Here is a 25760-nt window from a genome sequence, read left to right on the forward strand (position 1 = left end):
GCAGCAGTCCTTCTTTATTTACAACTTAAAGGAAACAAAATACTCAGTAATTTGTACTATAAACACTCGAACAGAACAACCAAATATACATCAACGAGAATGGACAAATACTCAAGCAAAACCAAGGCTATAAATACACAAGGGGCTGATTAAGGAAACATAGAACAGATGTGAACTAATAAGTAGGCCTATAGTCAAGGCAACAATACAAGGAAAACAGACAGGCAGGCAGGCAAGAAAAAAAAAAAAACTAAAACACAGACAAAGTAAACATAACCCTGACAACATGCATGTTTCTGAAGGATTATGAAGTTATGCTATAGGCCTAATATGCATAATTTCCCAGAATCTCTAAAGTACTTCATTGGTGGCTGTTTTCTTGCTGTAGTCTCCACCGCACTTCAGATTCTATTAAAAATATGGGTTGCATTGAGACAGATTGCTTTGAAGCATGTCTTGGATGTCAGATCAAAAGAACGCCCAGAACACATTTGGATTGTCTTGATGAACAATGTTTTTTTTTTCCGGAAGCTAATCGCATCACTGACGATTTTGCAAGCAGTGGGGTGTGTCTGTCTGGTGATTGAAATGCCTTGAGGAAATTAAACGATCTGTTATATTCAAATTTTTTGTTCACTCTAAAAATAACTTTTTAACTGAAAAAAAAAACCCAGTAGTCCGAAAATGTACAAGATTTCTCAAATGTTTGATTCAAAGAACTGACAAGAAAAGTGACAGAATCCAACGTGACAGTTTGTCTTCTTGGTGTTCAGCAGCAGGTTGATGCAAAATAATTCTGAGAAGCCTTTGGCCAGAAAAAAAATTTCATCACGGATGTTCTTATATGAAAAGCAACAGAAAGAAAACACAAAATAGGCAAATTAGTGGATGACTGGATCAAAATGACATTACGCACCACTTTTACAGTGTGGTATTTTACAGTACCACTTTTACCTATAAAAATACAATTTCCAAACAATCAGACAAATGAGAGGGGTAGGTGTGAGGAAAATGTTTGTTTCAATGAAGTAAAGAAATAGAGAGAGAGATTTAGAGAGAGAGAGAGAGAGAGAGAGAGAGAGAGAGAGAGAGAGAGAGAGAGAGAGAGAGAGAGAGAGAGAGAGAGAGAGAGAGAGAGAGAGTGGCTAGCCATAAAATGGGAGTGGAGAAGAGGGTCAAAAACCTTGTGTGTGAGGAGGGGGAGGGAAAAGAGGAAAAAAAGGAACAACAAAAAGACCAGTAGCAGAGAGTGAGTGCTTTCTAAGTGACATCAGACCTCAGTACTGTGTCTTGCTCACTGTCAAAGCACACTGACTGCCATTCGCCTGCTGATCCTCCAGTGCAGAGCACCGGAGCTCAAGCTCTCCGAATTTGGGGATGCACCTCTTTTATGTCTTCCAGTATCTCTCAGTCATGAACTGTCCATCATTCTGTTTGTGAGTTTTGCTGTACTTTGGATTCTACCTGGACTCCATGTGGGTAGTCAAGCACAAACTCGCTACTGAAAGGTAAGTTCTGTCCAGTGTTGGGTGTACTGCATGCATTACTAAGTAATTAATTACTACAATTTATTTACTTTTCCCTTGAGTAAGGATCTATTTATGCTTTTAATGTAACCTCCTCCCTTTAAATGCTTTGGTCAGTTCAAGAATAATTTATGCAATTTTATAATATTTATTTGAAAGAATTAAAAGAGCAGTTTCATGTCTATCCTTGTTCAACTGGTCGAGTTTGATATGGGATTTAGAAAGTAATTAGTAATAAATAATGCAATACTTTTTAGAGAGAGTAATCTAATTACACTGTTGAAGATTAATTGGTAATAACTAGTAATTAATTACTTTTTTAGAGAAACTTACCTAAAACGGGTTCTGTCTAGAGTTTGTGATTGAGTGGATATGGTGTAGGGCCGCCTAAAATAGGCATCACCAAACTGGGTTCACGTTATTCTGTGGCAAGTATCAATGGTGATTGTTATGGGTGTCAAGCTGGAACAGAAAGAAGAGATTTTTTTTTAATGTTCCTGAAAGTTTGCGGCTAAAGAATGCTGCGGCTTTGTGATAACTGTTTTTTTAAATGTAAATATCTTTATTTTAGTTGCTTGTTTGTATTGTCCAAATAGGAAAACTGTCATTTTATTTCACCTTTGCTGTATGTTATTAAGGATTTCTGTTAATACTGATGGTTTGATATTGGAAACCCTTTATTTTTATTTTTATTGTTCACACACTCAGTCACTATTTAAGAACATAGATGGTTGAAAGGAGGCTGTGAATTAGCCTACCATATAAACTGGAATGTTGACATAGCTGAAACATCATGTAGCAAACAAAAAACTTAACATGTTTGATTACTTATGCATACATTTCAAATAAATAAATATTATTAATAATAATTAACACCAATATATTTAAATAATATCTTTAAAATGTTTAAAAAGTCTTTCAGGTTTTGAGTCATCATCCACATTGGAGACCAGACAATAAGGGAGAAAAAAGTGTTTGCTCTTATAGTGCTTGTAATTGGTGAGGTGATTGGGAACAGAGGAACAGATGTGACTGATTAATATTCAGGAGATTGTGAGCGCTGGGTGATGATGGAGACTGACAAAACCATGACACCTTTTAAAGGTACGAGGTAGTTCTTATTAAGAGAGGAGACCCTGCTCATAAGGACACCAAAAAATTATGAAAAATGCACACAAAAAAAGAGAGGAGAGGAGCATTGACACAATTATCAAGAAAAATTTGACAATTAAGCTGTCTGGCTTCGAGTTAACAAATGACATGGCAGCAGAAGATGGTGTGAATTTTTCACAGAAATGGAATCTTGTGTTTATAGGGTTTAATCAAGGACCCTAGTCAGCGAGAAAGAAAATGTACACTGTTAATGATGAGACAAAAATGGTTGAAAGAGAAATCCAGCTGGGCTTTTATTTTAGAGGCTTTCGGTCAAATGAATCCAAACTAAAATAACTGGAGAACTGATCAGAAACAGATTAGGGGAAAAATAAGACAGACAATACACATTTTGAGGATTTTTTGAAACATTTGCTACCATGCCAGTCCTAATGGAAAAACCCAGATGGATGATAATTGATATCATCAATTATAATATATATACTAACCACAAAGGATTAATGAATTACAACCAAATAAAACTTGTAGTACAATTATCATGTGTCACACATAGAGTGATGGTATACAAGACACCAGCTAAAGGCTAAAAGACAAAAAGAACACCACAGCTAAATCATATGAAATACAATTGTTCATATTTACCAGTCTGTTTAATTAGTCTGTCTCACTGTCAAACAGAACCAAATAACTCACTAATTCTGGCAACTTGCCTGCTGCAATGAAAGCTCTAAATTCAGCCAAATGTTAATTGATTGACTCAGTATTAAGTGTTGATCCGATCTGTCAGATAATTAGAAGAGTAAGAGAAAGAGGAGGAAAGACAAAAATTATTTAATTTAAACTAATTGTCCCCCAAACTTTTCCAGGAAGTGAATTAGGCAACATGAATTAGAATATGAAACATCTCTGAGGAACTTTTAGCAAATTGTTGAAGTTTGTAAGTCAGACTTAAAGCTTAATTAGAAAAATGACATGATGCATGGGCATTCTTCTTTTGTGTTCCATGCAAGAAAAAAAGTCATACAAGTTCACAATCTAAAGCCAATGTGTCAGAGAACAGAGATGCATTTGAAGTTCTGTTTGGAACTGTATCTGACTCATACTTCAGCTCTCTTTCTTTCTTCCCCACAGATGGGCAATGTGTCAGAAACAGCCCTGTTCGTATCCACAATCTCCAGACAGCACGACGTCCTCATGGGATCACTTTATTCAGTGTTCTGTGAGTCCACAACCACCATTGTGTTTTGGCATCCTCTGCATCTTCATATGTAGTTTAATCAGAGTAGAACAGCAAATAATGCCTCAATGACTTTGCATATCTTTATTTCTTATGAATAGTTGAAATGGTTTAGCTGTGTCATTAACCTTCTTCTGTCGCTTACCTTGGCTGTGTCCACCTAGGCCAAATTGTCCTGAGGATGATCAAATATATTTTTAAATGCTTTCCTGAGATGGCCAAAGATAGGGTCTATAATTAGTTTGGGAAAATGATTGGGGTGGCTCACACTTGATTGTCTTTATTTATCATTAATTTATGAAGCAATGTGCAGAAGATGACTGGCTTCTTTGATTTAGATAGTTTGTGGATCGTTAAGTAGAGCTCACAGCGGGTGATCGGTCAGAATCACACAAGATTTCTTAATTGAAAGTATTTATTGAATTTAAAACTGCATGATTGAATATGTACATTGACGTGTGTGTGGTTCTGAAACAAATAGAAGGAATAAAACCAACACAATTAGTTGAATGCAAATGAATGCTTATGCAACAAACCTCTATTTGTATTAACTGTATCCTCTAATAATATAGCAAGAATAAAATACAATAATATTTTAACACAACCGAAACTGGCATTAACAGAATGAAAAAGGCTGTTCTGTGGATCTAAACACTACAACAGTAACAATGAGAAAGGATAAACCATTCGCAATACAATGGCTTCCTCTGCTGGTCACATAAATAACTAAACCAAGCCACTCCGAGAGGTGTCACGTGATGACCAGTGTATATGCGGGAGGCGCGCGCCCATAACCGATTAACTGGATTGAATGCAAATATCACCACGATAGCTTACAAACTATGCACAGACAGGGGCGGACTGGCCATCTGTGTGATCTGGAGAATCACAGAACGGCCGGTACTCCAGGACGGCCGGTGGGCCGGCCCACCACCCGCCACACACGCAGTCACAGACATCCCAAGTCTCCCGGAAGTTCCCCGCATATTTATAGCGGCTCACTGATGCCCGCAAATTAGTTAAAATCTCTCGGAATCTAGAGCGAATAAGAGTGCGCATGCGTAGCGCGCGCACGGCAGAAAGAGGGAGCGAGCTAGAGACCTTGCGTGTGTGTGCTAGTGTGCGCGTGTGCCTCACGAAGCGCATGTAAGGACCCAACCAATCAAGTGCGGGCGGGCTTTTATCTCTACTACTCTGACGAACCGAATTAATCAGAAATTACTTTGCAAGTTACTTGCTAGGGATGATGTTAGGAAGTGATATTCAGCTTGCTACATTTTTAATGATTACAGTAGTTAAAACAGCTAAACTTCAACATTTTAGCTGTAAAATGCCACATGCAGTAGCTAATATTAAGAAATATGTTGTGCTTTTACTTTTAAAAATGTTGGTAACGTTACAGTTAATGCTTACAAACTTTGAAGATTTTGAATACAGAAGTTACATTTGTAATGGTGTAGCCTATTTTCATTTAGATGTGGTATTATTATTTGTGCAGTAGCTAAGATTAATTACTGCATAAATTAATTAAGATTATTAAGTAATAAATTCATTTTAAGACAGCATGGAATAAATTGTATAATTTGCTGTTAGCTAGGTATAGTATTATGAGCCACAATTAAAGTCTTGTGACACTCATGCCAGGCAGCAGGCGTTATTGTTGTTGTTGTCGAGTTTCCGCGCGCCGATTGCTTTGGGCCGGGCCTAGTCAAAGTCCAGGGCCGTTTTTTAGTCCCAGTCCGTCCCTGTGCACAGAAAGTGCTTAACTGGTATTTCACAATGTGTAACCAAAGAATAATGCCCGATTGGAAACTTATACATCGATAGAAAGAAGCAAAACGACACGAGGCCTAGCCGAGCAGGAAAGCCTGAGCTTACATTTAGCAACACTAAACAGACGAAACACTACCAATCTAACCTTTGCAATGACAGTAAAAGAACAACAAAATACAGATTCTTACTTGTAAAGACGCACACAGAATAAAGCAGTTGTATCAAGGTGGGTATTGAGTCTGTGCGGTTAGCATACACTACTGGCAACGCCTCTGACAGAATACTACCCGCGCGCAGCGATGCTGAATCAACTTTTGATTGGCTAAGAGTCCAGGTGAAGTGAGGCGTCTTCCAGTAGGAGAGAGAAAGTCACAGTAAAGTATCTAACGCTTAGTGGCCACAGGGGGGCCTTTTTTTACAGCCACCCCCTGATTACTGAAGGGAATCTGCAGAAGAAGAAAAGGCGCCCACTCGTCCGGTAGTGGTTAGTCTGACAACTTTGAAAGCTGGATGAATCGAGCCACAGGGCGGGTGTACGACCGGTCTCCGACCTTCACTTCCGCAGATCGTACTTTACCGTCGAGGCCAGGGAAGACGCTGGTCACTGTACCCACTGGCCACAGGGAGCGAGGGAGCTGCGGGTCGATAATGAGAACCGTCTTGCCGATGTGCAGGTCTGGGTTTTCAGCATTCCACTTCTGTCGGGCCTGGAGGCTGGGCAGATAGAAACGGATAAAGTGCTTCCAGAAGTGGTCAGCCAACAGCTGGCTATGGCGCCAACGCCTACTGCTTAGAAGCTCGGAGTCAGAATACACCACCTGCGGGAGAGAAGTATCTGGCCGCCCAATGAGCAAGGAGTTGGGAGTTATTGGATCAGAGTTGGCGATGTCTGCAGATGTATAGCCTAATAGTTTGGATCCCCTCAATCTCAACTAGTAGGGTTCTCAGTACCTCATCTGTCACAAGCTGAGCTCCAAGTGTTACTTGCAGGGCTTGTTTTACTGAGCGTATCTCGTGCTCCCAGCAGCTGCCAAAGTGGGGGGCGTTAGGTGGATTAAACTTCCAGTCGATCTGCTGAGAGGCGAGTTGAGCTTTGATGTCTGCAGCAAGGTCGCCGAATGCTTCCCGGAGCTCTCGATCGCCACCTCTGAAGTTAGTCCCCTGGTTTGAGATTAGCTTGAACGGCTTTCCTCTGCGGGCGATGAACCGTCTCAGAGCCATGAGGAATGAGTCTGCATTCAAACTGGAGAGCAGATCGATATGCACAGCTCGGGTGGTCATGCATTTAAAGATTATTCCCCAGCGCTTTCCCCTCCTCCTTCCAATCGCTACCGAGTATGGCCCGAAGCAGTCTACTCCTGTTGAGTAAAATGCTGGCTTGAAAAGTCGGACTGTGGATGGAGGCAGGTCTGCCATTTTAGGGATTTGTGGCTTTTCCGCGCCATTTCTGACACTCTTGGCACTTGCGCTGAAAGCGGCGGACAGCCTCTCGCCCTCCTGGTAGTCAATACTTGCGGCGCATCTCTGAGAAGACCCTCTCTGGGCCTGGATGGTGCAGATGGTAATCATAATCTTGTATAAGCAGCTGCGTGACTGGGTGTTTGGCATCCAGCACCACCGGGTGAACAGTATTCAGTTCCAGCTGGTTACTGTGGCGCAGACGTCCGCCAACACAAATGAGCTTGTCCCTGTGGTCGAACTCTGGTGCCAGCTTGAAAAGTATGTTGCTCTTGGCGACTGGTTTTCCTGACTGCTGCTGGCCATAGTCAATAGGAAAACTGTCTTGTTGGACCTGTTGTAGCAGAGTCAGCTGGGCTTGCCTGTAGGCTGTGACGTTGCCTGGGGCCGCCCCATGTAGAGTCTTAGTTGTGGCGGTCAGGAGGTCCTTGAAAGAAGAGAACTGCTTCGCGTCAGGGAGATGACTTGGCGTGGTAGTAGTGAGGCCGAAGAACGGAGGTTTCTTGAGCTCTTCACCCTGATTTGCCTCTGTCTGAATCTGAGGACTTTGTGGCCATTTGTCTGGGTCACACCACAAGAAGGTTGGGCCTTGACCCCAGCGGCTGTCTGGTGTCAATGTGTTGAGAGGTTTACCACGTATTATGTCGTCGGCAGGGTTCTGTGCAGAGTCCACGTACCGCCATGTGTCGCCCTCGGTGAGATCTTGAATCTCTGCAACACGTGTGCCAACAAACACTTTGAATCAGCATGACTCCGACTGCAGCCACTGGAGCACGGTAGTAGAGTCCGACTAAAGCACCACCCGCTGGATGGGCAGTGCGAGTTCAGATTTGAGGATCCGAGCCATTTGTGCTCTGGTCAGACACCAAGTGAGGGATTGACAGCTGCTTTTTTGGAGCAACTCTGGATCTTGCAGTGACGAAAGCTACTTGGACGACTCCATGAGGATTCTCGGTTCGGAGATATGCCACAGAGCCATAAGCCCACTCTGAGGCACCACAGAACACGTGGATCTCACGTTCACAGGTAGGAGAGTCTAACTCACGGCTGGTGTAACACCTCGGAAGTGCTATGCTCTGTAGGTGAAGTAACTCGTCCTCCTACTCTCTCCATGTGGCTAGCAAGTGATCCGGCAGAGCAGGGTTGTCCCAGTCCCGCTTTTTGTCCCACAAGTGTTGGATGACCACTTTGACCCTGGTGGTGTAAGGTACTAGAAAGCCAAGAGGGTCATATTGGCTTGCCACCACTTTGTAGATGGAGCGCATAGTGTCAACTTCTTCAGTGGCTACAGCCTCTCAACACTTGAAGGATAGGGTGTCTTCTCGGCAGTCCCACTGCAGGCGCAGGGCTGATTCTTCTTGAACTGGGTAACCGTGGGCGATCCACTTTTCAGCACTAGCCGATCTCGCCTCAGCAGGGAGGTGCCGGATGGTGTCTGGATGGGTGCTGGCCCACTGGCGTAACTCAAAGCCTCCCTCGGCAAGGAGAGTCTGCAGCTAGTCGATGATAGGCTCTGCATCTTCAACTGTTGGCACACTCTGAAGACAGTTATCCACGTAGAAATGTCTTAACACAGAGTCTCTCACTGCATCAGCTGGCTGAGTATGGTCGGTGACGTGCTTCTGTAGGGCGTATGTAGCACAGCAGGGGCTACAGGTAGTGTCGAAGGGAAGCACCTTCCACTGGTAGACTGTGGGTTGTTCATCACACTTGAGCTCCCTCCAGATGAAGCGGAGGAGAGGCTCATCCTCCGGAAGGAGTCTGACCTGGTGAAACATCCCCCGTATGTCACTGCTGAAAGCCACACAATGTTCTCTGAAGCGCAAGAGAACTGAAAGGAGAGGTGAACCAAACGTTGGACCGGGGAGCAAGAGTTTGTTCAAGTCGGTGGCACTATACTGAAAAGAGCAATTAAAAACCACTCGGTGCTTGCCATTATGCTCGACAAGGTGGTGAGGGATGTACCAGCTGCTTGAGGTGTTCTCTGTGCCATGGGTTAGTTTCGCTACATAGCCGGCCTGTTCAAGTCTCTAAATCTCTGCGTTGTAGACTTGGGCCGCCTCAGGGTTCTTCAACAGCCGCCTTTCTGTATTTCGAAGCTGAGGAAGTACTGCCTCCTTTGGTGGGCAGAGCTAAGGGGAGGTCCTAACGCGGAGGAGAGGAGTAGCATAGCGATGGACACCATCAACATCTACTCGCACCGTCTGTTTATCCAAGCATTCAAGGGCCTGCTTGTCCTGCCGTGACCTTGTACTGGCCTTTTCGCTGCGCCATGGGAGGACGTCCAGGTGCCAGTTTCTCGACATGCTGGTAGATGTCAGCTGGAGGTGCCCCGAAGGTGGTGAAAAGACAGAGTTGTTCGATAAGGTACTGCTTTAGAGTATTGGTCGGACCTTGCAGCGTCCATCCGAGACGGGTGCGGACAGCAACCGGTGCACCAGGGGGACCAAAGATGACTGGCTCAACTGGAGTCAACAAGTGAGGATGATCTGAGCCAATGAGCAATAGCGGGACAATGTCCTTGAATGAAGGAATATAAAGCTTCTTCAAATCTCTGTATTTGCTCTGCAGTGCTTTGAAGGGATACGTGTGCTGGCCTAGACCGAGCTTGGGTGCGGTAAAGGCTCCTTGGATGTTGTATACCATGGCTGGAGAACAGGCTGGAGAGATGCTAAATGAAGCGTTTGCAGCTCCTGTCTGACGGTACGCAGGGGCAAATCCTCGGGGTGGCCTTCAAGTCCCATTTGTTGGACAGCCGGTTGGAGGAGCAGGGTGCATTCAGAGCCGTCGTCTAGCACAGCGTATGTCTCCAGAGTCTGGTCACCATAGCGGAGGATAACTTTACTGACCTTAAGAAGCACACGATGGCCCTGCGGTGGCTTGCCAATGTATAGCACTTGGTCTGCACTTGGTACAGGCAAAGGTTTGCTCTCACTGGACTTCACCTGGTCAGGCCTTCTCTCAGCTTTGCCAGTCTTGTCTAGACTTCTCTCGCTGACATCGTGCAGAGCGAGCAGGTGTCTGCTCAGCTGTTGCATGTTTCACAGCACATCTTCAGATCACATTCAGCTGATCTATGTTCTCTGCCGCATCGCCAACATCAGTTGTTGTCCTGAATCCAGTTACGTTTCTGGGTGGCGCTGAGCAGTTTTAAATTTGCGCAACTATTCAGAGTGTGCTTGTAGTTCTCACAGAATGGCCAGAACTTCTTTGCATCTAGACTGGTTGGAGGAGTGGATTTGGCCAGCTCCCTAACCGATTTGGGTTCAGCCCCCAGCATGAGGACTGAGGCCCTAGGTGACGACTTGACAGTACGCTTAGAGTCTCTGGGCTTAGCTCCGGTGTCCTTTCTCAATCGATATTGTGCGATATCCTCCTGAATCTGGAGCTCGTATTCCAACCAATCTGCTAGGTCCAGAAGAGTAGGAATAGGAATTTGGAGAGGGTGGATGTAGCGCCTGAAACTGGACCTCAGGTCGTGTGGTAGCTTGCCCAGTAGACGGGTGACATGAGAACCACAGTCCAGCTCAACTTGCCCCTTTAAACCGAGTTGCTCCAACATGCTCACCAGGGATCTGACGTTCAGGGCGAACAACCTGAATGATTTGATGAATGTTGATCTGAATGTTGGGGCCATCCATCAGTTCAGCAATACGCTGAAGGGCGAGTTGGTGTGGCTGTCCGTACTGTTGGTTTAAAGCTGCCATAGTGTCAGTGAAGGGGTAATCAGAATTGCTGTAAGAATCTGCCACCAGCAATGCTTCCTCCAGCTTCAGATGATCCACTAATATCTGGAACTTGAAACGTTCAGTGGCATCTCTAGGAAGGAGATTGTCTAGGGCAATACGGAGTCTCGCAAAGTCTCTTGGGTTTGGACGGTTGAAGTTCGGGATTGTAGGAGTGGGCCCTCTGTATGTTCTTTCCTGTCCACCAGGGGGAGTCACTGAGCATCGGCGCCTGGGCTCGTGCCGAGGTGAAGGGGGACTACGTCTCTCACGCCGATCTGGAGAGTAGCTGCAGTGGCGTGCAGAAGAGTAGTCACCTCGGCATGATGGTTCTCTGTATTCTCTGAAGGAATAACAAGAATCTCTTGGTCTGGTGTGGCTCTCAGGTGAGCGGCGGTGACTGGATTGCTCATAATTACAATGAGAACTGTAGCGCCCTTCCCTGGGCTCATAGTTTCGTCGCGGGGCCTGGTGCTTGTTGCGTACTAGCTCGGCGGAGTGCTTAGGTGAGGGAGAGTCATACCTGGTTGATTCCCTGTAGTCCTTTGTCCTGTCCGAGGACCGTTGTGGTGGTGTCTCCCTGTCCCGGAAGTAGACTGATTTATACCGAGTTGAAGCAACTCCATGATCCAGCCCTTCTCGGTAAAGTCTATCTCTGGCCGTTACAGTACGTGGGCTCCGCTCTGGCTCTGAGCTGCTCGTTCTGTATTTTCAATTCCTCCATTAATGCTATGAGATCTTCCCTTTCACGCTCTAGTATGTGGCGCTCCCTTCTCCACTCATCCGCAGAAGGTTCCCATTTATCGGTATCTGACCGTCGTGCTGGGCTGTGGTGCAGCTGACCTTCTGGGGATGCAGAGCGTGATTTAGGTCTGCTGTGGTCCTCTTCGTCTTGCTGCTCTCTGGACTGTGACTCAGAAGACTTCTGGATTTGAGATCTGGACGGGAGATCAGACAAATCATAATCTTGCAAGTAGTTAGGGAGGGACCGCTGCCTCCTAGATCGTGCACTAGACTCTTTTTCCGAGGTGGTAGACATCTTGATCCGCTGCAGGCTCTGACACCGGCTTGAAGGACCACTTTGTGCAGAAGATGACTGGCTTCTTTGATTTAGATAGTTCGTGGATCGTTAAGTAGAGCTCACAGCGGGTGATCGGTCAGAATCACACAAGATTTCTTCATTGAAAGTATTTATTGAATTTAAAACTGCATGATTGAATATGTACATTGACGTGTGTGTGGTTCTGAAACAAATAGAAGGAATAAAACCAACATAATTAGTTGAATGCAAATGAATGCTTATGCAACAAACCTCTATTTGTATTAACTGTATCCTATTCTAATAATATAGCAAGAATAAAAATACAATAATATTTTAACATAACCGAAACTGGCATTAACAGAATGAAAAAGGCTGTTCTGTGGATCTAAACAACTACAACAGTAATAATGAGAAAGGATAAACCATTCGCAATACAATGGCTTCCTCTGCTGGTCACATAAATGACTAAACCAAGCCGCTCCGAGAGGTGTCACATGATGACCAGTGTATAAGCGGGAGGCGCGGCCCTATAACCGATTAACTGGATTGAATGCAAATATCACCACGATAGCTTACAAACTATGCACAGAAAGTGCTTAACTGGTATTTCACAATGTGTAACCAAAGAATAATGCCCGAGTGGCAACTTATACATCAATAGAAAGAAGCATCACGACACGAGGCCTAGCCGAGCAGGAAAGCCTGAGCTTACATTTAGCAACACTAAACAGACGAACCACTACCAATCTAACCTTTGCAATGACAGTAAAAGAACAACAAAATACAGATTCTTACTTGTAAAGACGCACACAGAATAAAGCAGTTGTATCAAGGTGGGTTATGAGTCGGTTAGCATACACTACTGCAAACGCCTCTGACAGAATACTACCCGCGCAGCGATCCTGAATCAACTTGTGATTGGCTAAGAGTCCAGGTGAAGCGAGGCGTCTTCCAGTAGGAGAGGGATAGTCACAGTAAAGTATCTGACGCTTAGCGGCCACAAGGGGGCCTTTTTTACAAGCAATGAAACAGAAAATAAAAATGAGATAAAAGCATATCTGGTTACGTTTATGAGTGTTATTATGGCATCCTGCAATGAAATATATTTAAGCCTATAATGATCACTAAATCATATATTTAGCCATTGTCCCTGGCATTCTTAAGTTTTGTGTCTCTTGTACTCCACAATCTGTCTGCTCACATAATAAACTCAATTTAAAATTTATATTTAATATCATATTCAATTAATATCATTTATAATATCAAATGAATATTTTGTATTTATTATTTTTCTATGTAGCCATGTAGTACAGTAATGTACGATCGTTATTGCAAAATAAACCCATTATTCAGAATCGTCACGTATTTTGCAACAAAAAAAATATATCACTGAATCACTGAAAAGAATCGACTCAAAAGAATGATTTGCAATTGCGTCTTGGAGCAGGTGTCGATTTCTTTACTTCGAAATAATGAGGAACGATATGTTTTAATGAAATGAATTTAATTATACAGTCAAAAATTATTGTTTGGAATGTAGTGAAGTGATACATACTGATAAAGTACAGATTCTTGAAAAATCTGTTTAAAAAAATAAGTCAGGAAGATCTTTGTGGCCCGGTTTCACAGGCAAGGCTTAGATTAAGCCAGGATAAGGCCTTAATTCAATTCAGACTTAAGTAGCTTTTATTAACGTGCCTTAGAAAAAAAATAATCTTGTGCATTTTGAGACAAAACAATGGTACTGACATATTTTAAGATATGTTAGTGCAAGTTGCTCTCAGTTCAGACAGCTCAAACATGCATTTTAGGCTTAAGCCTTGTCTGTGAAAACGGGCATACCAGTTGAATGGATGTGATGCGTGCGAATGTGTGCGATAGTTCTGGTCTGCTCGACATTTAAGAAGCGACAACCTTAATTATACCTACGATGTGGCAGATAAATTGCATGGATTATTAAAGCTATGTCATGGGTTGATTTAACTTCAGTCTGTTAAAAGAATCAAGGACCTCATTGTTATTCTTGACTACCCTGAGGCAGACCAGACAGGGTTTGCTTAGCATTTCTAAGCTTTAGGATCAAACGGTGTCTTTATGTGACAGGTTTGTCAGCAATGGGATGGAGATGTCACACTGTCAGTGGCACATCTTCAATACAGCTTTACAAATTCAGTAGCTACTTTGATGAAAAGATGAATAGATGTGAGCAGATGGATAGATCTCTCTTTCTCTACCAGGTGTATTGTCGCTTCTGGGAAACGGCATGCTGTTGTTTGTAGCCTACCGCAAGAGGTCATCTCTGAAGCCAGCAGAGTTTTTTGTCGTGAACTTGTCTGTGAGTGATCTAGGGATGACCTTGTCTCTGTTTCCTCTGGCCATTCCATCTGCTCTAGCACACAGGTGAGATCCTGCTTCACGCTTTACCAAAAATATTTGTTTATTGTAAAATATCAGAGATGACATTTATAAAAGTATTTATATTAAAATATATAAATGCACTCTGCCCATCTTTCTCATGTAGCGTTTAGAAGTAATTCCGAACAGGTTTGAAAATTAATTCATAAAGTGCACTGGTCAAATAAACGATTCAATGACTCGTTTGAACTTTTGAACCCATTCGTCTTTTCAAAGTGAAATAAAGTAAATGCTGCTATTTCATGTGTTTTATAATTTGGTGTTTGTAAGTTATATTTTATGATATTTTTTGTGTTTTTGGTGCCAGATAAAGGGTAAAAATATAGTTATACAAAAAGATATTGTTACCTTAATAAGTGTTAATGTAGTTAGCTAATCTTAGCTTGGAGTAGCTTGCTACTTTCTTGATTTCCGTACTGCGCTTCACTGCTTTCTCATTTCTCATTTATTTTTTTGCAAATGAATGCCTAAAACAGTTTGATGTACTTTTCAGATAAGTAATCATGGTTCTAAAGTACAATTAAAGATAAAAGTTATTTCAGAGTTCAGCAAAAACAGTAAAATTATCTCTCTCTTTTCTCTCTAGGTGGTTGTTTGGGGAGATAGTATGTCTGTGCTATGCTGTGTGCGGGGTTTTATTTGGCTTGTGCAGCCTAACAAACCTGACTGCTTTGTCATCAGTATGCTGCCTCAAAGTCTGCTGCCCAAATTACGGTATGCTGCTCTTTTGTTTTATTTCGTAGACATATTGTATTTCTTTAATTTGAATTCACTTTAAATAATGTTGCAGTACCTAATAAAGTCACCAGCCAACTGCTGAGTTACTTGTCAAAGCCAATTTTTATGCAATTTTGGTGCTTAGCAAATTGTTATTTGTGGTTCCTGCACTTTTATCTGAATCTTGAATTACTATATACTGTATGTCAGGGTACTGTAAATACGCATTTCTGGGCCTTAGATTAACATATTAAAGGGATAGTTCACCCCAAAATGAAAATTCTGTCAGTAATTCTGTCAGTAATTCATGTTGTTCCAACCCCGTAAGACTTTTGTTCATCTTCGGATCACAAATTAAGATATTTTTGATTTAAATCTGAGAGCTGGATCACTCCTCCATAGGCTTCTCAGGGATTGAAACTGTCACGATTAGCCACCCACTTCCTGGTTTTACTTGGACTACATTTCCCATCACACACCTTCCTGGACTGATTACACCAAACACCATACACCTGCACGGCACTGATTGCACACACACCTGCACTTGCACATGCTTCTCTGGAAGACACTGTGCTCATTGTGGGGTCCATGGCTGTTTTGTGTGTATGGGCAGCACACGCATCCGAAACAGCTCATGAACCCAGCACCAAGCCCTCTTCGCCGCTGGTTCCGTCCAGCACCAAGCCCTCTTCGCCGCTGGTCCACGTCACGTCTGCACAGCCACCGCCCTGGCCGCCCGAAGGGTCGTCACCGCCCTGGCCGCCCGAAGGGTCGTCACCTCCCTGGCCACCCGAAGGGTGTTCTCCGCCCTGGCCGCCCAAGGGTGTTCTCCGCCCTGGCCCCCCGAAGGGTCTTCTCCGCCCTGGCCGACCGAAGGGTCTTCTCCGCCCTGGCCGCCCGAAGGGTTTTCACTGCCTGGTCCACCCTGGCCGACCGAAGGGTCTTCTCCGCCCTGGCCGCCCGAAGGGTTTTCACTGCCTGGTCCACCCTGGCCATCTGAACTGCCTGCTCCGCCCTGGCCATCTGAACTGCCTGCTCCGCCCTGGTCGCCTACACAGCCGGCTCCGCCCACGCTCCACGACCCAGGTCCGCCCACGCTCCATGATGGGACCATTGCATGCCCTGGTCCCGTTCCCCTGCATGGACCTGGCCCTCCTTCCCTCCCCCAAGACCACCTCCGCTTCACCACCCTCCTGAACTCTTGTTTTGTTTTTTGTTTTGAGCGTCTGGAAGCTGCTCTTAAAGGGGGGGCTCTGTCACGATTAGCCACGCACTTCCTGGTTTTACTTGGACTACATTCCCATCATACACCTCCCTGGACTGATTACACCAAACACCATACACCTGCACGGCACTGATTGCACACACACCTGCACTTCATTTACACACACATATAAACAACTTCCAAACACCACTTCTCTGCGAAGTATTGCATTCCCCCGGCTTTCTATTGTCCTGATCTTTGTTCTCGTCTGCCTGTTTCCTGTGTTACTTACCTCTGCCTGGATACTGACTCCTGTCTACTCGCCGCCTGCCTCGACCATCGCCTGCTAACTATCCCTGGATTTCCTCTGATACTGCTGTTTGCCTCTGATCTTGATCTTTGCCTGTTTGACTCCGCTTTCTAATAAACACACTGCATTTGGATTCCCAAGACTCACGTGATTCATAACAGAAACTTGCCGGCCCAGAAAAGTTATTAAAGACATCGTTAAAATAGTCCAAGTGACTACAGTGCCTCAATCTTAAGTTTATCAAGTGACGAGAATACTTTTTGTGCGCAAAAAAACAAACAAAAAATGTTTTTTTTACGGACTATTTTAACTACGTCTTTAATAACTTTTCTGGGCCGGCAAGTTTCAATCCCTTAGAAGCCTATGGAGGAGTGATCCAGCTCTCAGATTTAAATAAAACATTTCTTAATTTGTGTTCCGAAGATGAACGAAAGTCTTACGGGGTTGGAACAACAGGGTGAGTAATTACTGACAGAATTTTCATTTTGGGGTGAACTATCCCTTTAACAATTAACATAGTCCAAAATGGCATTGTCCTCCTAAAAAGTCCCTGCTGAAAGATCCAGCTTAAATTCCATGTTGATCCTGGCTGGTTTATGCTGGTTAGAGCTGGTATAGTGCTGTTCTAAAACTGGTGGAGTGGGTCCACCAGCACTCCTGCTTCCCATGGGGACCAGCAAACATGCAAAACAGACCTTATACTGGTGATCAACAATGCTGGATCTTTTCTTTTCTGCTGGTGTGTTTTTGGGATCAAGTCTAATCTCACACAACAGAATCAGGTCTGAGTGTTTTGGACTGTTAGCGCCGTGTTCTGTCTGAAGATTCTGAAAACTGTCACACTCAGTTCACTGTGAAATAAAAAGGCCCTCTGGCTTAAATGTGCAGGTATGAGAGTTTAAAACAAATGGAAAGAGACACAGAAATGAAGAAAGATAAAAAAGAGGATAAGAAAGGACATGTGGAACAAAACAGAACATGTAGGGGAAAAGAGACAAAAGGAGAGACCGAGTGATAAAACAAATGAACCAAAGAAAGAAGTACAGTTAATGAGCACACATTTAGGGGTTGCTGGCGCTTGAAACACTGGGTAGGTTTTTCCTTCTTTCCCTGTGGGATATGAAATTAAAATAATTCCTACTGTTCAGCCCCGTGTCATGCAGGAGAATCAAACAGCCTGACCAATTAGTCACCTTGACCACTCACACCTTTTTTTTTGTAAAAATATTTATTCATGCAGTTCTCTGCATGTCTTCCCCAGGTAACAAGTTCTCATCCAACCATGCTTGTGTGATGGTTATTGGGGTTTGGTGCTATGCGTCTGTGTTTGCTGTGGGACCTTTGGTCCGCTGGGGAAGTTTTGCACCAGAACCATACGGAACCGCCTGCTGCATAAACTGGTATGAGACCAAACATTTTAGCATTAATATGTGAAACTAACGCAAACTGATTTTACAATGATGCCTTTTCCATGTTGTATGTTCCAAGGTACATTCCATCCCATGATGCTCTTGCTATGTCTTACATCATCAGTCTTTTTATCTTTTGTTACGTTGTCCCCTGTACCCTCATCATCCTATCTTACACCTTCATCCTGCTCAGAGTGAGGGGGTCTCGCCAAGCCGTTCAAAAGCATGTATCGCCAAAAACCAAAGAGACCAACGCACACACTCTTATTGTCAAGGTAAAGAGGGTTAATGGGATTTGATGGGTTTGTTTGTTGTCAGTTTTTATTGTTAATGCCAATAGTGACCTTCATGTGACAAAAAAAAAAGCTGTGATTAAATAAATGTGCACAAAAACATGTGTGGTGTCCACACTGTCTCACTGTGCAAATATACCGTATTTTATTGCCCTGTAGAGCAGACAGCAGGAACGTGATACTATTGCTGAGTATGTACTTAATGTCCCTCAAAAAGTAATGCTGATTACCAATCCTCTGTCCTCTGGACAAGGACTGGCTGTACCTTTAGCTGTCCCAGCCTAATTTTTCAAAACGGTATCATGCTTGAAGCCCTGGTAATTATGCTGGTGCTAAATGTTGAATATTGAGGGCAGAGAAATGTCCTCTCAAAACATTTGTGTAATGTAACGGGGTTCAGATGTTATGGGAAGAAGGAGGCGGGAACCGGCGAGCGTTCAACGATTTTAATAAATAAATAAATAAATACAAAAATGAAAGTATAAGCCAGCAGCCCCTTACGGACGACTGCTGGTCCCACAAAACAGAAACAAAACACAGCATAAAATCAGGCCTGTTCCTCTCTCAATCTTCACTGTCGTCACTCCTCCTTGATGCTTCCGCTCCTCCGTGAGAGATGCGAGACCGGTGCATCTCTTTTATTACAATTTGAATTTTTATTATTATTATTTTAATATATTTTAAAATAATGTATTTCTGTGGTCAAAGCTGAATTTTCAGCATCATTTCTCCAGTCTTCAGTGTGACATGATCCTTCAGAAATCATTCTCATTTCTCATTATAATCAATGTTTTATAAAAACATTTATTAGGATTCTTTGATGAATAGAAAGTTAAAAAAACAGCATTTATTTTAAATATAATCCTTTTGTAACATTATTGATGTTTTTACTGTCACCTTTGATCAATGTAATACATTCTTCCTAAAGTAGTGTGTATGAGAGAAAATATGGGTTACTGAGAACAAAATATGATCTTAAAATATTTAAAAACAAATCATTCTATTTAATTGCATGTCAACTAAGTGAATGTGTGTTTTCTTTCTAGCTCTCAGTGGCTGTGTGTATTGGGTTTCTTACGGCTTGGAGCCCATATGCGGTTGTTGCCATGTGGGCTGCGTTCAGTGCCAATAAGCCGGTCCCACCCACCGCCTTTGCGCTGGCAGCTATCCTGGCCAAATCCTCCACCATTTACAACCCTATGGTTTATCTTCTCTTCAAACCCAATTTTCGCAAAATCCTGTGTCAGGATACCCAAAACATCCGCCACAGGATGTGTGTGAGCCATAGTAAGGCCAGTCCTTCACCAGAAATAAAGGCCCAGAGCTCTCAACAATGCAACCAAAAGGATGCCACCATCTCCACACCCTTTTCCAGCGGCCAGGCAGAGAGTTACGGGGCATGTCATGTCTATGCAGAAGCAGAGCCACATTTTCAGCAAATAAGCCCACAGAGAACTGTTCGGATTCTGGAGGGAATCGTCCAGAGTGAAATATCAGTGAGACATCTGACTGACAGAATGCAAAACGACCTCCTGTGAGAGAAACTCAAGAAAGAAAGAAAATGCATGAAATGCAAGGAAGGAGAAGATGATGTGATGTGTAAAAATTGCAGATGTCCTAAGATGCCCAAACACAAGGACAAGGGAATCTGAGGGGAAGGAAAATCAAACTCTCACTGTTGTCTCCTGATTCTCATTGGTCCTCAGAACTTCCCACAAATTTCACCAATGTTTACTGAACCAAATCCACTTTTTTTTTTTTTTAAGTTGTAGAAAGCATATTTCACTAATGCCAGGTGTGGCAGTCAACATGCATTTTTAAATGTAAAACATGTTCTGTGAGACCAGCCTTCATTACTTGAACGAGCCTAAAAAACTATTTATCATTGTGTGAAAAATGCGTGTGAGTAAAGTTAAATAAATGATGTGGAGTAGGTTCAGTGTGTTATCGATTTAAAAAACAATTCAAGTTGAACTCACCAACTGAGTCTGACTCAATGGGTTTCAGTTTCATCCAGGGTTTACGGTAATATAAGCAAGGTCAGTTCATTGAATGAACAAAGACTGTCATCTGCTGGCTGAACAGGACTATAACAACTGAAAATATTCACAAAAACGGGTTGGTTTACATTGCTAAAGCATTGATAAAATTACACACGTTACACACAGTATTATCTCTCTTAGTTTAATTGTATCACAAACGAGCAACATTTTGTAGGCTAGTTTGTTTGCTCCCAGCTGAATGGCACACACGATTTCATTACAACAGTCTTTAGTCTGTATGGAAATGGAACTAAAATGCCAGTGGTTGGTGAGGTTGATGGGATGATCATGCTCCCAAACAAATGTACCTTTTTAATTTAGTGATCTGCTTTGTAGCTTGAGAGTATGGTGTAATGAGCATGTTATACCTATAGGGGTCACTACACCCCACCAAAAACAGAAGGAATCCGTAAACAGCTCAGTGAAATAGCTTTGAGGCACCCCATATTCAAAGAAAGCACACAAAAAGAGACAGAGTTTTTGGGAACTGACAGTTATATGCAAAGTCAAGAAAATCACTCCAAATTCTGACTTGTCCTAAACAACCGGTAAATGCTTAGTAGGAGAATTGTCATGAAAAAATCCAGGCTAAACTACCAGGTTCCAGGTTCACTGGCATCTGTTAACTCTATTTTTTCAATTAGCTCTGTCCTCAGGCCTTGACTGAGAGATACAATCCAATAGATAAAATCACACTAGTTATTTAAGCCATCTGGCATTTTTCTTGTGTTGAGTTCTGGAAACAGCTTAAAATTTAACTACAGTATTTACGGGCCTGCAGGTTTCAGTGGGGAGAATGAAATTAAGACCAGTTTTTAAAGCTTTAATACACCACTGTTATGAGGTGTGAATGTAAACACACACACACACATTTACATTTAGTCATTTAGCAGACGCTTTCATCCAAAGCAACTTACAACTGAGGATTAAACCAAGCGAGTCATCGTGAAGAGGCAAAAACAACGCAAGAAGTGCTCAAAATACAAAGTTCAGACATTGCTCGGAGTAGCATAACATAAGCCAGACAAGCGAGGATTTAAAGGAAAAGGAATTTGCTCATGGAAGAGATGAGTTTTCAGTTGTCTTTTGAATGCTGTCATGGATTCTGCATTCCGGACGAGGGTGGGCAGATCATTCCACCAGCATGGTACCGTGAATGAGAATGTTCTGGAGAGTGATTTTGAGGCTCTCTGTGATGGAGCCGTCGCTCATTGACCGATCGTAGGCTTCTGGTAGGGATGTAGACTTGTAGTAGTGAGTGGAAGTAGGAGGGAGCTGATCCTGTGGTCAATCTGTAAGCAAGTGCCAACACCTTGAACTTGATGCGAGCAGCGAGTGGTAGCCAGTGCAGAGAGATGAACAGAGGAGTGACGTGGGCCCTTTTGGGCTCGTTGAAGACCAGACGAGCTGCAGCATTCTGGATCATTTGTAGAGGTTTAGTTGCACACGATGGAAGTCCAGCCAGAAGAGCATTGCAGTAATCAAGCCTAGAAATGACCAGGGCCTGGACGAGAGTTGTGTTGCATGCTCAGTTAGGAAAGGCCTGATCTTCCTGATGTTGTGCATAGCAAACCTGCATGATCGAGCTGTCTTTGTAATGTGGTCTGTGAAGGTCACATGTACTCTTCATTTATGTTTAAATTATTTTGATAAGGAATAGGCCTACATACTGGGTGCATGAATGAAAAATAAAGAAAGAAAGAAAAGAAATAAAAGAATATTATACTGCATTATCCTGTTCCTCTGCTTAGGTGTGCCCCTGTTTAACTAGTTTACATTGTAGTGCCTGTCTGTGTGTTCATTTGTCTTACTTTAATGTTCTTATTTAATTTAGCTCAGAAAGGCCAGAGGGATCATTACACATAATGCATTTTAAAATGATTTACAACATGTCTAAGTCTTCTAGCACACCAATAGATTAACAAGGATAAACTAAATATGTTTATCAAGGCACATCATGAGACTTCATCATTTCTGCCTAATTAGGTCTCAGTGCATTTGTGTCTAAGGTTAAGATTATCTCGTACTCTTTCCCTTCCTTATACATTTCAGGGAATTCATGGCTGACAGATTAAGGGTGGGACAAAATACAGGTCTCTGGTCCAAATCAAAAGAAACTCAGATTCAGATATACATTGATCTCACCTTCCCTTGGATTTGGCCGAGCATATGTTTATTGACTGCCCATTCTTTCTCTTTGCCTTAACTCACACTGAACAGATGTGTGGTCATGGTCCAGCCAGCATCTGTCCTTGACTAGTCTCAAAACCTATAGTGTCATTGAGTTTTGATGAGATATATTTTGGTTCCAGATGTGGAAGAAAATGGTTGTGTGTTGTATTTCATGTCATTCTTATAATGATAATTCAACAAACAAATTGACTAAAAACTTAGACTAAAAACCATTGCTGCAGCTCAGCCTCAGCTGGTCATAGGGTCATCTCACATCTACAAGGAATCCACATACTGATGGAGTGAGGGATTCCAAAAACGTTATTGTTAGCTAAACCTTGTGACAAAAGTACCCCGCCTGAGATTTTTAGTTAATATTTAAATAATTTAACAACACATTTGCATGTTCACAGTTCTCTGGTGTAATGGTCACATAACAAAATACTTAATCTTATGAGTGTTTTATTTTGATATTTTTATTATATTTAACTGATGGCGCCAGTTGTGTTTGTATGCACCAGTTTTATTTACACTAGATGAGTGGACTGATAGCGTTGCCATGGTTGGTGCGATTGACCAATCAAAACTGAGTTTACATAGATTGAATGCGCAGTAATTTGCTTTTGGATTAAATTATGTCAAAGGGTTAAGCCGAAACAACTGTAGATATACAAGCTTTCCCTTTGTTTCTAGTTATATTCTTTTGTTGTAGTTGCCTACTGGTGTTTTGAAACTCGCACAGACAGCTGTCAGACCAGATCTGTCGAGACCTGTCTATTGTTTCTGAATGAATCCAGTAAATGTCATCAGAAAGCTGCTCCTTTTCTCACTTAGATGGCAGCAGCCTGAATCAATAGTCTCACTGGTCTTGTGTTCATTAATAATTCATATAACAGCTGATCCTCATTGTACTGTACTCGCAGATCTGTCAGTGTATTCTCCTTTGGGACTAGTACTGCCATTATCCTGTTTGTGTTTATGTGCATGTATGCGTTTGATTCCAGGAGAAATGTAGAGCCTCCCTGCAGTCGAGCCTGGTGGATGGCATTAGTTCAGCGCCTGAACTAATGCCATCCACCACAGGCTCCACTGCAGGGAGTTTTATAGCCAAACATCACACTGTGTCATTAATAGGTCTTACAACTCCAGCTGCACCAGCACTAGCTAATTCATTATTTAGCCTAATGTGTTTTTTAAGACTCATAACTTTTTAAGACTCACTGCTGTAAATAGAGCCTAAATCCCTGTTCATGTTCCCTTGAAGTTGTTTTATTACAGACTCCAAATCTGAATTTCCTATTGCCTTCTGCGTGGGTGTGTCTGTGTGTGCTTATAATGGCCTTAGTGGGGCAAACAAAGACCTGGCAGGAGACGTTGAAGGAGAAAGCGTGAGCTGCAGACTTTGAAGAAAGAGCCAGAATAGAAAGAGCAGCAGAACTGTAAAATTGGCTTGAGTTAGACAGTCTGTCTCAAATGCTAGGAGAGCTCCCAGCTCACTGAAGCTCGCGGACACAAACACAGCTTCACTATGACCACCCATCGCTAAGTAAGTGCACACTGAATCAGGCCTGCGATCAAGTCAAAGACGCCAAGACATTTCACATTATTTGCTGCTAATTTGTCAGTGGTATAATTTTTCATAAAACTGCAAATATATCCTTATAGCAAAATTGTTAACATCCTAATTTTGTTAGCAAATACATTTCACTCACATTAAATCACAGCAATTAGCTAAGAACAACGACCCAATGATGCAATCAATTCCTGATGGACAAAATCAAGTCCTTCCCTACATTTTTTTTCTCATTTCGAGAAGCCGCTTCACTTAAATACACTGTGCGGCCAAAAAAAAGTTGCTGTTTGAATTTAAATAGGCAAATGCTTTGACTCTGTTTGGATCATTATTGCAGTGATTATTATGTTTCTAGCATGTTATAAGTTTGGCAACAGTTCTTCTAACCCTATTGATGGATTGTGTAGTTTTCATTTCTTAAAACAAACGTGTAGGAAGACATATCATGGCCATATTCCATGACAATGTCAAGATGAATCAGGCTCAAATTGTGAAAGAATGGTTGGGAGGGAGCATGAAGAATCCTTTTCACACATGAACTGGCACCTCTGAGTCCAGACCTTCAATTAATTGAAAGTCTTTGGGATGTGCTGGAGTAGACTTTACAGAGTAAAGAAATAAATGTTGTGATGTTATTTCCATCAAGAGGTGCATCAATTTTTGTTCAAGATCTTGTACTGACAATGCAAGAGTCAGGCACTCTGTAAAGTCTCCTCTAGCACATCCCAAATACTTTCAGTGAATTTAAGGTCTGGACTCAGAGGTGCCAATTCATGTGTAAAAATGATTCTTCATGCTCTCTCCCAACCATTCTTTCAAAATCTTTGTTGACAGACAGCTAGTGCCCTGTGTGGCAATGTTAAGAATGCAACATTTCTTTATGTTGTGCCTTGAATTGCAGTCTGATACATTTTGGAATGCAGACAAATGTTATGTATGTATGATTTAGGTAGTAAATTAAAAATACATATTTTTTGGCGTAGATATTTGAGATAATCTGCTACTTTGGTCAAACATTTCCTTTTTTTATCCAAGAGTTAACCTCCCTTTTTCATCATGGCTTCCTGTTTCTATTCTTACACAAAGAAAATGCACTGTTATGAGATTGGGCAACCATCCAAAGACCAGATTCAAACAGCTCGCACTAGCATGATGCTCAATTCCTGCTATAGCGCTACATAGCTGAGAGCTGTGCAATCTGTATAATACAAACATAAACACACACACACCAACTCAGCGGCTTAGCTAAATTGTGATACCTTGTTTTTCTAGGTCATTGTCAAAAAATGATGTCACTTTCATGAGTCAACACTCCAGAGTACAGAAATTACCATGACCTAAACTAGCGAATGTTACGTTTTTGGATTTTAGGCACCTAAAGGATTTGAGATTTGCATTACTGCCAAAATTTCACTTCATGGTCTTATCAATCTTCTTTTATTTTATCTTCTTTTATTAAAATTGTATTCATTCATATTGGTCAGAGACAAAAAAACAAAACAAAAAAGAGATACTTAAAAACACAAAGAGGGGCTGAATAAGATGAATGACAGAAAGAGACAAGGGGAGATTCCTTTGTGTGTGTTTCTGCTACCCCCTTGCTTATTTTGTCGGACCCAGATATATCCCAAGAGTACAGAAAGGATTACAGTTCACATTTCCTTCAGGCAAAAGGCCTTCCCAGCGAGTAGTAAACTAAGTCCCCAGTGATTTATGCTTCTCATAATGTATCTGAATCTTCTCTTGGAGAA

At 42.4% G+C, this 25760-nt stretch overlaps 1 protein-coding gene across 1 annotated transcript; it reads left to right on the forward strand.

Moving 5' to 3' along the window:
- Window positions 1-1253: 1253 nt before the first annotated feature.
- Window positions 1254-19849, forward strand: opn7c (opsin 7, group member c). The gene is made up of 7 exons (XM_056260909.1): window positions 1254-1508; window positions 3771-3858; window positions 14112-14274; window positions 14876-15003; window positions 17782-17920; window positions 18009-18204; window positions 19269-19849. Exons 2-7 carry the CDS (start codon window positions 3771-3773, stop codon window positions 19758-19760), a joined length of 1206 nt encoding a protein of 401 aa, XP_056116884.1. The 5' UTR covers window positions 1254-1508; the 3' UTR covers window positions 19761-19849.
- Window positions 19850-25760: the final 5911 nt, after the last annotated feature.

Source organism: Rhinichthys klamathensis, unplaced genomic scaffold (genome assembly GCF_029890125.1).
Source record: "Rhinichthys klamathensis goyatoka isolate OS25496 unplaced genomic scaffold, OSU_Roscu_1.1 h1tg000180l_1, whole genome shotgun sequence".
Taxonomy (NCBI): Eukaryota; Metazoa; Chordata; class Actinopteri; order Cypriniformes; family Leuciscidae; genus Rhinichthys; species Rhinichthys klamathensis.

What these genes read in the sequence shown, in the direction of transcription:
- opn7c (XM_056260909.1), top strand. Translation starts at nt 3,771, where the DNA reads ATGGGCAATGTGTCAGAAACAGCCCTGTTCGTATCCACAATCTCCAGA. An exon ending in CCATCTGCTCTAGCACACAG is followed by an intron (nt 14,275 to 14,875) that starts GTGAGATCCTGC and finishes TTTTCTCTCTAG; the next exon opens with GTGGTTGTTTGGGGAGATAG. An exon ending in ACCGCCTGCTGCATAAACTG is followed by an intron (nt 17,921 to 18,008) that starts GTATGAGACCAA and finishes GTATGTTCCAAG; the next exon opens with GTACATTCCATCCCATGATG.